The 12,078-nt window shown below is 40.1% G+C and overlaps 1 protein-coding gene across 1 annotated transcript in view; it reads right to left on the bottom strand.

Moving 5' to 3' along the window:
- Nucleotides 1-12,078, bottom strand: part of cntnap2a (contactin associated protein 2a) — a 214,228-nt gene that overhangs the window by 42,249 nt on the left and 159,901 nt on the right. Inside the window, exon 18 of the mRNA XM_030756212.1 lies at nt 939-1,109. Within this exon, the coding sequence (XP_030612072.1) occupies nt 939-1,109 (171 nt within the window). The remainder of the gene's footprint in view (nt 1-938; nt 1,110-12,078) is intronic.

The raw sequence follows: 12,078 nt of genomic DNA on the forward strand, positions 1-12,078 counted from the left end.
CAAATTAAAATTGCTCTTTTCATTAAGTTATCTGTTATGTGGAGACACAACACTGGTTCATCCACTGAGTTAGGTGCCTTTTTTTGCTCTAATGGTTCAAAAGTCAGCATTAAATGGCTAAACAAACAAAAAGCATTGATTTGAAAATGGTGAGCTACAAGGACTGGACTGAAAATGAGTGAAAAAGCAGCCAATGTCCAAAAAAAAAAAAAAAACTTTGAAAGACCTTCAGAAAGCCTGGAGAACTACTGCAAGAAAGTCTGACTGCTCAGAAGCAAAATATAAAGAAATGAGGGGTGACTCAAGACTTTTGCACAGTACTGGAGATTTCAAATGAACAGCAAAAAAATGCGTTTTTAACACATTGTGCGTGTTGTGGATGGATTCTAAAACATGAAAAAGTTATACTCTACAGTGCTTTGTGTCTCTTTGATAGTTCACACTGAAGTAAACAGAATTTACCCATTGTAAGTGGGTGTATTTTTGTGTGTGTGTTTTGTGCTTTAAAAGGCTGTAAGGTCTTTGTGTATTCAGAAAAAAAGAGTGAGACACATTGTGCTTGTGTGTGAGAGAGCTTGTGTTGTGTCATCCCTGAAAATGGCTGATTTGGTTAAACAGAGGATCATAATGGACATAATTATTGCACACACCAATTACCTTAAATAAATGATTGCTCTCTCATGCAATCACACAAAGCGTGTGCTGTAATCAGGCAGGTAAATGGCTGTTGCTGGAGTGTGTGCCTGCATTAGCCTTTGTGCCTGTGAGTGCGTGTGTGTGTGTGTGTGTGACAGGTTACACCCGACACTATCAGACGGACTGCTGGAATAAATCTCACACTAGGCTAGAGAAAGAGGCAGAGTAAGAGGGGGAAAAAGTGAGATAAAGACAGAAAAATAGCTCTTATGCACACACAGAATCATTCAAAAAAGTCTTACATTTGAGCTCCAAGCGAATGAAGTCAGTGTTGCCCAAGTTTTCCAGAAAGACGCCATAGGGCGCGCTTGTCTTGAAATAGAAGGAGATGTCAGCGCTGGTTTCACCCTGAAAGGTGGCAAAGTGCAGGTAGGATGATGGAGTTGTGAAAGATGCCGCATTCCAGTAGTTATCTGTGAAAAAAGAAACAAACAAAAAAAAGAAGTAAAAAATGAAAACTCTGAACCAACCCATTCCACATCTCTGCAACACCTGCTCCATTAGCGATGGAGCAAACATTACACCCCATTCTCATCTGAGAAGCTGTAGAATAAATCCATGGTAGAAATGACTTCATTTCAAATAGAGCCATTTTATTTTATTCAGGGGCCATCAATCTGTTCTAGAAAGAAATATTGTTCTATAGTTATGTCATGTCTCTTTTTTAATGTGGCTCATTTGATATCTTTTCAGAAAAAAAAATTAACCAAAAAGTCAATTTCTACATGTTTTGGACAGACAGTAGACAGTAATTTCCTGCAACTTTAATAAGATGCAGCAGAAAGTTGATCATATCAAAACGGAAGAGCGACACTTTCTTTTCTCCAAAACGAAGAGCTGAAAAGGGGACAAGGGTACACGGACAAAATGTGGCATTTTTGATAACTTCACTAATGACTTGTGAATGAAGGGAGAGCGAGGGCAGCTAATGAAGACAAAGTAGCAGCACGCTAAACAGCTGCTGATGAATTATCAGACTGTGGTTGATGAAGTGACTTCTCTCCCGTCTTCTCTCCCCTCACCGTGTCTTTGTCTTGCTCCTATCACTCAAGAAGGATGAAGAGTATGGCGAGGGGAGGAAGCAGAGGAGTGGAGAAGACAGCTGAGAAGTGAAAAGCAGCCAGGCATAGGTGGGAGAATGGAATATTGAAGAAGAGATGGAAAAATAGAGTAAAGTGAGAAAGAGGGCAGTTGACAGGAAAAGAACAGGGCCTGGGGGGCATATGGAGGGCAAAAGGAGGAAGTGAAGGCTAATGTGGTATCAGCTGAGTGATATCTCTTTTATGCCTGAGAGGATTGGCCTAAGACCGTTCCCTCTAACCAGGAACAGCTGTGCACAGGAGAGAAGCACGATAAAAGAACTGCATGCACCTGAGTATTAATCTAACTCTCAGTGAATCAGTTGGTTATTCTGATCTGACACACTGTTTATCTCTGAGTCTAAAAAAAATGATGCAAAATTACTGAGCCCAAGGTGACACCTTCAATCAAAAAAAAAAAAAAAAAAATGAGATGTTTGAGATAAGAATGCATATTTTAAATAAATTAGTAAAAATATGTTGTTGCCAAATTGTCCAAACACATTTACATGTGTTGTTGTGCCCCTGTTGATGTATACACCATTTACCCCCCCCCCTGCCCCCGTCCCCAAAGACAGGACTGAGATGCTCCCTTTCCCTTCTTGCCTTACATTCTGTCACCAGGGGCAAGGGCAGATAGCAGCAAAGCACACACATGCACACACCCATTCGCCCACATACACAGACAACCACCCACTGATACTGTCGCTGTGATTAGTGCGCTTGAAGTTGGGCTGCTGTTCACTTCTCTATAGGAGGCACAACCAATTACTGAACAGGGTTAATTCAGTACTAGAGGCAGAGGTGATGGAAGCAAATAACACCGTGTTTACTACAGTGTTCAGTCATATTAGAAAGACTCAAGCTCTGCAGAGTTCACTGCAATAAAATGTACTTTAATATACAATCACTGATTTGTGGTGGTTGAAGAAATAACCACAAGTGGAGCAGACTGATCCATTGATACACATAACTCACTGAATTACCTTACTTTTCTTTTGTGTGTGTGTTAAATCAATAAAAAAAAAAAAAAATCAACCCTCACAGTACAAACACACAGAAAAATAACACCACAAATATAACAGATAACACAACAAAGTTTCGTGCCCTCTGATATTTATTGGTATGCGCTGAATGAGACCGTGAGAGCTTCAAGCAAGAGAGTAAAAAGCAGACTGACAAAGATACAGAAGCAAGGAGGACACTGGGATAAAGAAATACAGCTCGGAGGCAAGTTTTCTTCTTGAAGGAGAGACAGAGAGGAAACAGCAGGAAAAGAGAGAAGTGGGAGGTTAAAAAAATTGTTCAAAAGGGATTCAAAATGTGAGATCTAAAAGAAGACCCCCCCCCCCAAAAAAAATAAAATAAAAATAAATAAAAAAATTAGGAAGTTGACAGAGCGTCGAAGTGAAAACTAGAGGAATAAAAAGAGAAGCCAAAGCATAAACCTCGGATTGCCCTTGTGCCAGGCTCACAGATGCAACTGGTTGGCGAGGCAGTATGGCACATTTATCACTCCCATATTGAAATGTTTGTCAAACAACTGTTTCGCAAACGGATCCAGCAAATAAATGTCTTTTCTGACTAAGACATGGCAAATATTAGACTACGTATTCATCTTGGTGCCCGATGTGTGATGTTCGAAGGCAGGGCCGAATGTTTATTGATCAAGGTTCTGTCAAGGCAGTTTTACGTGAACAACCATATGCCACACCAAGCAGGACAACACCAGCAGCCTCTGACAGATGGGTCATTCATGTGTCAACTCTTGTCTGCAATGATCCGTTTTTTATGTATCATGTGTAGAAAACCTACATCAAGAACTGCATCAATGGCTAGTGAAGGGCACTTCCAAGATAGGACATTTCCAAATGGAATCTGAAGTGGTTTTCTGTATAAGACATTTTTTTTCTGTCTAATTGGCTCTCAAGGTAATACCAAAGAAGAAATTCTCATCTTGCTCTCTCTCCCTTTCCTGGGTCTTATTGTCTGGTGTTCTGCACAATATGGGCTTAGTGAAGATTATCTCAGAGATACTTTAAGTTTATCTGTAGCCACTGGGCTTCTCTCTTCTGTTCTCTGTGCTTCCTTGTAACCTCATATTCTAGTCTACCTAATATTAAAACACAATTTAAAACACCTCACCATGAAAAGCATAAAATGAGAGCTACATGCAAGACATGAAAGATCTTGGTGAAAAACAGCAAAATGCAAAAAAGAACCACTGTCAATCAAAAAAGGATTTGCAATACAGAAATGTCTAACTTCTGAAAAATATGTTTATTTATACACACAACGTTTAGTTGGGGCTCCTTTACCACAAATTACTGCGATTGCCTTACGGTACTGATGAGGTGCAACTGAAGCCCAGGCTTTTTAAAAGCTGTCTTCAGCTCATCTTTGTTTCTTGGGTGTTTCTCATTTTCCTCTTGTCAATAGCCCACAGGTTCTCTGTGTTGTTCAGGTCAGGCGAGTTGGCAGGCCAGTCAAGCACAGTAATAACATGGTCCGCAAACCACTTGGCAGTACTTTTGGCTCTGTGGGCAGGTGCTAAGACCTGCTGGAAAAGGAAATCAGCATCTCCATGAAGCTTGTCAGCAGATAGAAGCATAAAGTGCTCTAAACTCTGCTGGTAGATGGCTGCTTAGACTTTGAACTCAATAAAACACAACAGGCCACCCAGGACCAACAGCAGCAGATGACATGGCACCCCACATCGTCATAGACTGCGTAAACTTCACACTGGACTTGAAACACATTGGAGTCTGTGACACTGTTCACTTTTCCTCCAGACTCCAGGACTCCTCTCAATCCTCTCAAGGCAGCATCTGTCCCTGTTGCTTGTGCAACTTTTCCTACCTCATGCTTCCCTTCCAGTCAACCTTACATTAATATGCTTTGATACAGCACTCTGCAGGCAACCAGCCTTTTCAGTGATGGCCGCCTGTGGTGTACCCTCCTTTTGAAGGGTGTCAGTGATCATCATCTGGACAACTGTCAAGTCTGCAGTCTTCCCCATGACTGTATTTATACTGCTTTAATAGTCATACACAAACTCAAAATGAAATAAGATACTGGATTCCTGATTTTTATGAGCTATAAGCTGTAGTCATCATAATTAAAACAAACAAAAAAAAAAACTTGTAGTATTTCACATTACATGTAAGAATTATGAAAGTTTACCTTTTAGAATTAAATTAGGGATGCACTGCTAAATAACATTTACAGTTTGATAACTGGCTTTATAACTTTTATACTCTGGCCTATAAAAGAATTCACAGATTCACTGAAGCTCAGTTGTGTAACCAGGTGACGCATGTATTTTTGATGGTAAAAAAAAAAAGTAGTGTTTGAGGCAGTCAGGCAGTCCTTGGCTCAGTCACACTGGAATAAAAATAGGACAGCAACCTCCTTGCAACTGGAAAAATTTGTGGATTTGATTGGATAGTGGTGATTGCATTTAATATTTTTTGGATTTGACAGTTGCAGTGACCAACTGGTTGCCCAGAGGTTGAGCATGCAGCACCCTCAATCTCTACGTGGCCAGTTACATAAGACGACTGCACAGGTCAGCGGGTGGGAGGCAACCTGTCTCCAAGCAATTGTGGTCTGACTGCTTTCACTCTCAGACTGGCAAAGTTTGCAAATAAATGCCATCTAATTTATAAACACAGAAAGACTGCCAACACATTGCAATCAATTTTAGTCTGTCAAGCTGACAGACAGACTGCATTTAATTGCCACCTGGACCCCATTCAACTACAAATTAGTAGCAAACCGATAGCAGAACGATTCCATCTTATTGCAGGATTTTTGACATTTTGACGCGCCAAAGTTGTTTTGAAGACGGCAGCTGACTGCGAGTGGTCGCACACCTGATCAACTTTTCTGAAGCATCCATTTCAAAGTAAACAAGGCTGCAAGTTCATTGCACATAATTTTGGTCATGCTACAGTCTCCAACCACAGTTTTCCCCAGTGGGACTGTAGCATAAACCATTGTTGCTGATTTGGATTAGACTGTAATTTTAAACCTATTTACATGAGAGATTTATGTTCATATCAGAGAGAAATTGAGATCTGTCAGCAGCCTAACCTGTGCTTAATATTACTTTTTGTATCTAATGAATACGTTCACAGATTTCTCCATTTAGTATGCTCATGTCATAACTTTGATGCATAAACATATGATCTGAAGCAGATGAAAGCAGCTGTTGGCCTCTATGTTAGCTCACATTGACGAAGTGTAAAAAAATATAAAGTCCACTGAATTGTAGATGCTGACTTGATATGAGATGCAGCATAAGGTGAAGTTTGGGTCTGGAAGCCAACTAGATGATTCATCTGTCTGTGCTTGACCAGATGGGTTATATGCCAATACCAGCAGATGGTAAGGATGACTGACTGCCCCGTCTCAGGTCATTAACGCAAACACTTTCAGGCACACACACACACAATCACGCATATAAAATGTGTACATGTGCATACTCATTAGAAATACAACTAATGTACACTCACTGCTGGAGGGCAAAGGAGACAACTCAGATGACAGAGCACCACTACAGTAATAACTGCACCCTCACGCTTCATGCTGCATGTATGCACAGTTTGATGTTTTTCTCTGTAAATTCATTACATTTAGGACTTCATGCTGCAAGCACCTATTACTCAGTTTCTTAGAGCAAAGTCACAGGTTGCCATTTAATTGAACTTTTCCACTTGCTACCTATTCCGACATGTACTTCAGGTGAAGTTCTTGAGAGACTTTTTCACCAAAGGACTAAGAATAGACTCATTTAACAAGGCAAGCAGCACCACCTATCTTGGAAGGTCACACTTCTGACTTGCCCCTAAGGGCATGTCTAAGATATTATTGTTTAAAACACTTGAACCTATATACAGGTCTGAAGAGTGTTGAACAGTGGCACACCAAGCATATACTGTATATCTCTTCATCTCTCATTTTTTCCCCCCATTTCCACTGAGACCTGTATTTCATCTCATTTGTATAATTGAGCCATCTGTGGCATGTAATTTTATGGTCTATGTGCTGTATATTCATGGTAAATGTAGCATTTGAATCTTCAGGTAATTAGTTTGTGTCTGTCATTTGAGACCTGCAAAGCCTTTATCAATCTCACTCTGTAATTAAGTTGTTTGTCATACATTTTCAGCACTAAACCTTCAGAGCTCAGAGCTAAATAAATGGCGAGACAGGCTGGAGGAAAAAGAGAAATAAGAATAATTTCATTCTTTGTTTTCTTTCAAATAATGCCCATAAATCATCATTCCCATGACATTTGCAAATTTGTTAAAACCAGAAATACATAAGGAATTCTAATGGAAGTGCTTTGGGCGCAAGAGTCCACCAAGCTACAGAAAAAAACTCTAATTATTTAATGCCTTCTAGGCTTCTTGAGGTTTACATCATATTTTAAGGAGAGACCTGAGAGCAAATAACATTCTTACTAACAGCTCAATCACACTTAAGTAAAAACAGGACAGCAACCTCGTTGAGACTGGGAAAAATGGGCGATTGCATTGAATATTTTCACATTCAGCGACCGATTTTAAGTAGTTGCAGCAACCAGCTGGTCAGCCAGTGGTTGAGTGTACAAACCCCTTAACCTCTGATTGACCACTTTCAATAATAAGGTGACTGCGCAGGTCCACTGTTGGGAGGCACTCTCTTTCTAAACAACTGGGGTCTTATTAACACTGACTAATCAGTCTCAGACAGAAGGTGAAGGTTTGCAAATAATTGCTGATTTATAAATGCAAACAGATTGCCATCATCTTGCAATCTGTCTGAGTCAGTCTGTGGCAATGAACCAAACTCATGGTGTAGCTGCTGCAGGACGCGCCTGTTTGCAGAATGGTCCTCAACTCAACTGCCTGCAGCAACTACACCACTATCTGTGGTGGAATTTTTGAATTTCTGTTTCAAATCTATATATAACAGACAGACAGACTGTCTTATTGACATTTTGTTGCCATCTCGACGCACCAAAGTTGCTTTGAAGATGGCAACTCACTGTGAATGCTCGCAGACCTGGTCCCGGTCTTCAAAGCAGCCAGGCGGCAGAATTGTGTAATGCACAATAATTTTGGTTGTGCTGTGGTCCCCAGCTACTGTTTTCCATAGTGCAACAGCATAAAACATATGTACAAAACAAAGTAAACACAAAAGACCGAAAAATACAATCAATAAAGAATTTGCAAAAACAAAGCAAAATGTATAAGAGTCATGTAGAATCTGTAATGAAGCTTTTAAAACAGTTTGAAGTTCATCCTGTTCAAAAACTGAATAGTACCTGAAACTATTTCTATCAATATTTGTGTGTAATTATGGGCTTATTTAAGGTTATTCTGATATTTGATCAAGACTGTAACAGAATTTGCAAGATGGGATGGATGCAAGGCAGTTTGGGAGATTTGACTGTTCTGCTTCGTAGATATGTTGTACTGTATATGTGATTATGACTTCTTCTTTTCAGGAAGGAAGTCTACCAAATCTTGAGATATAGTGAGCAATTATAAATATAATGTTTTACTGTGCTTTTATATACAGGATTTTGCTGCTAAAGAAATCAAAGTGCAGAATATCTCGGCAATAAAGTGTAGACATTATGTAAGTTGTACCATAAATGTTTTCGGTTAAGAAAAGACAGCGTTTTATTCTTCGCTGAAGGGCTAGACAAAAGTTTGGGAGCCAAAAGATGTCTATAACAGTTTGCTGCTGAGCCTAATTTATGGGCAAGGAGAGGCAGAATGCTTTGGTGCCTGGAAAGGGGAGGTGTATATAAAATTGTATCATCTGATTAAAGTGAGGTTCAAAGTGCTGACTGGGACGAATAACGTTATTTACAATGAACTGAGGAAGTAGTTAGACCCCTTCACTTTCTTCAGTATATTGGACTGCGGAATGATTTTTAACGGTTAAAAATGGGATTAAAAATCTGAAATAGCATCATGCTTTGGCGCTCAAAATTGCTTGACGGATGGTTAAAGATGGCAAACATGGACAAATATTTCACTCAGTTGCAAATGTTGACTGACATCAGTTACCAAGACGCTGGCACATGAACAGTGACGAATGGTTACAAAGCCCTTAATTAGTTTTGAACTATAATAGGTGACTTGTGTAAGCTTTCATTTGTGGTCAATCATGAGGCCAAGCGTGTCCCATAGCAGGTGCATGACATCATAATACCAGAATACATATGCTGCTTTGCTTCAGTTGCTATCTTTTATTTTAATTTCCATCTATTAAAATGTCCAAACCCTTTTAACATCAATAAATGGAACTAATTTCTCTCTGTCTGCCTGTGACTGTATAGGCTGCCATTAAACTAGCCATGGAAATGGGCTTCATTAATGCTGGAGCACACACGCACACACACACCGAGAGCGAGAAAGTGCACTCTAACTTGCTCCTGTGCCTACCACAGAAAAAAGAAACACAAGCGCGCACACACAGAGTGTGCATGTGTGCTTCCACAGAGACACATAAGTACCTCCTTACTGAAACTTTTCCTGACTGCTCAAGACATTAGTCATTTGCCTATGAAAACCCATTATATGGCAGCCAATCATCATTGCTCTTACTGAGACAGAGCTCCATACACAGTATGAGAAGCATCAATCATACACGCAGGACCTATTCACGTGTGAAATTTTTAATATACATTTAATATGCCTTAATGGGCCAATGTATAATGTATGCTCCATGTTCCAGTGTCTTGGCCAGCACTATGGCAAACATACCTCAAAGTCATCTTCATTTTAAAGGTTGTTAATTTGGTCACTCAATATAAAAGCAGATATCTCTCTTTGTCTTGCGCACACAAAAGACACACACAGGGATAACAAGGAAGACAAAGAGAGTACGGCGCCATCCAAGTGACGGAAGAATCCATCTTTATTAATTGTGTTTGCCACACTTACAGACCCCCCCACACAAACAGATGTGATGTCATGGGTCATTAAATCATGGTTTGTTTGTATGTTGGCAGCTCGGCGATGAAGGGACATTAGTGAGTGGCACCGGGTTGTTGATGAAGGGACCATAATGGTTGTGACACCAGGGAGAAGTAAGGGCAGGTGTTCTGTCATGTTCTGCACCCTCGACAGAACCAGGCCACTTCCTGTCTGTCGGAGGATGGGCCGTTAGAGATAAAAATGACAGCGAAGTATCCAGTGCATGATGTTTAAGTGATATCTCTGGTACACTTGGCTAAATTCCTTTGTAGTTTCAAATCCAGCGCTATCGCTAAAGCACAGTCCACTGAGATAGCATAGCTCCATCCTTTTATTTCCTTTACTTTGAAAAATGAGCAGTCAATAGACAGTTTATGAAGAATTATTAGTTTAATGATCATGCTGTCTTGCAGTAAAGATTAAATCCATTTTTACTTTTCCTCTCTAAATTATATTATTTCCCCCCAAAACCTCTTTGGTGCATTGTTACATTACAGAATAGATACTGATATTAGTTTCCTTTCTTAGTATGTTAATGTATTTTTCCTTAGGCGTCAGAAAAAAAGAGAAGTTGGAAGTGACAGAAGAAATCTTTCAAATATAACATAATTGAGGAGCTCATTCTGTTTTGAATTGCTCGGTGGATAATACATTTAGAAAAGTGGAATAAAATGAAGGTTGCTTTGAAACTTGTAGATTGATTAATTTGTTCTGCACAAATAAATAAATACATACATAAAAATAAACTTGCCTTCTCCAGGAGCTGTTTTCTGCTTCGTGTTCAGGTCACAATCAGAGGAGAGCAGAGAAATACCTTTAGCTGTCCTCAGGCATATTAAGCAAACAAGCCACTTCTTGGCTTATGATGGCCTTCAGGGTTCCTCCAAGCAGGTTGTCCATGGGGCCACAAAAAAGGTTTTAGTGGTACACATGCCAGCCATGTGTTGTGTCCTTCACCGAAAATCAAATATGGCGTTTGTTCAGGCACAAATTCAAGCCACATCAGCTAAAAGTTTACCTGAAACCCTTCTATGCGTCCAAGTGGCAGAATGTAGGAGATGCTTTTTAGGTTGCTTTAACCTACTAACGGGTGCTGCTTTTGCAAGCCACTTTACAACTCGCCTCCACCTCAGCTCTTCCTTTCATGATGTGCCCAGCGTAATCACAGTCACGTCTTGTCAGTGATGCCTGTTCTGCTTTGTGCTGGGGTCTTGATGCTGCTGCTCTCTGCTTTTGACCTTCCATGTATGATTCAAACTGGTGCAAATGCAAATAAAATAAAATCCTATAAGGGATTGACTAAAATATATTTATGCCAGTAACAAACAAGTCATGCCATAAAGATAAATGAGATCAGATGTGCTTTTTTCAAATAAGGCAGTGGCAGATCTTGACAAGATGACAAGCAGGCTCTGCCATCTTCAAGCTGATTCGCTAAGACGAGAATGGTGTGCAGGCTCACAGGGATCAAGATGGCTACAGCCGCTGAATATCCTCTGATAATGGGAGCTAATCCTTAATGTAGTGAAAGCTTACACCATTCGAAAACTCTTTCCATTATCCATTTAACTTCTTTAAGTTTATCTTGAAGCTCACAATGATACAGAATGAGAATACTCTGAACTTAGCAAGCGAAACAGCTGCATCACAGCTGTGATGCAGTTGAGCCATGCTGAGCTGACTGAAAGTCAGTACACACTACAGGAGTGACTAATCACAGGTAAGATGCGGACAAAGGGAACCAGCCCGGGGTTGCATGAAAAGGGAAGTGGTCAATATCATAGTTCTGCACAATCTGTGTTTGTCTTCCAAAGTCCCAAATGAGAGCAGAGAGCCAACACTGATTAGAAGCATAGACAGGAAGAGAAACAGCAAGGATTAAACTGCCTCCCAGTTTGTGTGTTTGTGTGAGTGCTCTGCAAGATCTGACACCTGATGTTTACCTGAGAAACAACCTAAACTACGGGGAGTTGACTGAAGGGAATAAAAGGATGAGTGCTTAGATGAAAAGGCTTTGAACAGAGTTCAGATGCATTTATCTCGCCACACGCATACACATTAGCACAAATGCAAGTGCCTACGCACACAAAATAAAACACACATATGCAGAGGCAGATAAAACACACAGAAAAATTCCAAAATAAAAAGACAATCAAGATAAAACAACAGGTTCTGTGAATGATTTGCACACTGTGAGAATGAGCAATGTGCTATTTTCAGACTCAAGTGCAAACCCGGAATGACAATGTGCTCAATTGTACTCCACTATGCATGAAGTGTTTTCTCTTGTTCTCTCTGAAGATAGTTTTTAATTAAGACCTTAT

This window comes from Archocentrus centrarchus, chromosome 20, assembly GCF_007364275.1.
Source record: "Archocentrus centrarchus isolate MPI-CPG fArcCen1 chromosome 20, fArcCen1, whole genome shotgun sequence".
Classification (NCBI taxonomy): domain Eukaryota; kingdom Metazoa; phylum Chordata; class Actinopteri; order Cichliformes; family Cichlidae; genus Archocentrus; species Archocentrus centrarchus.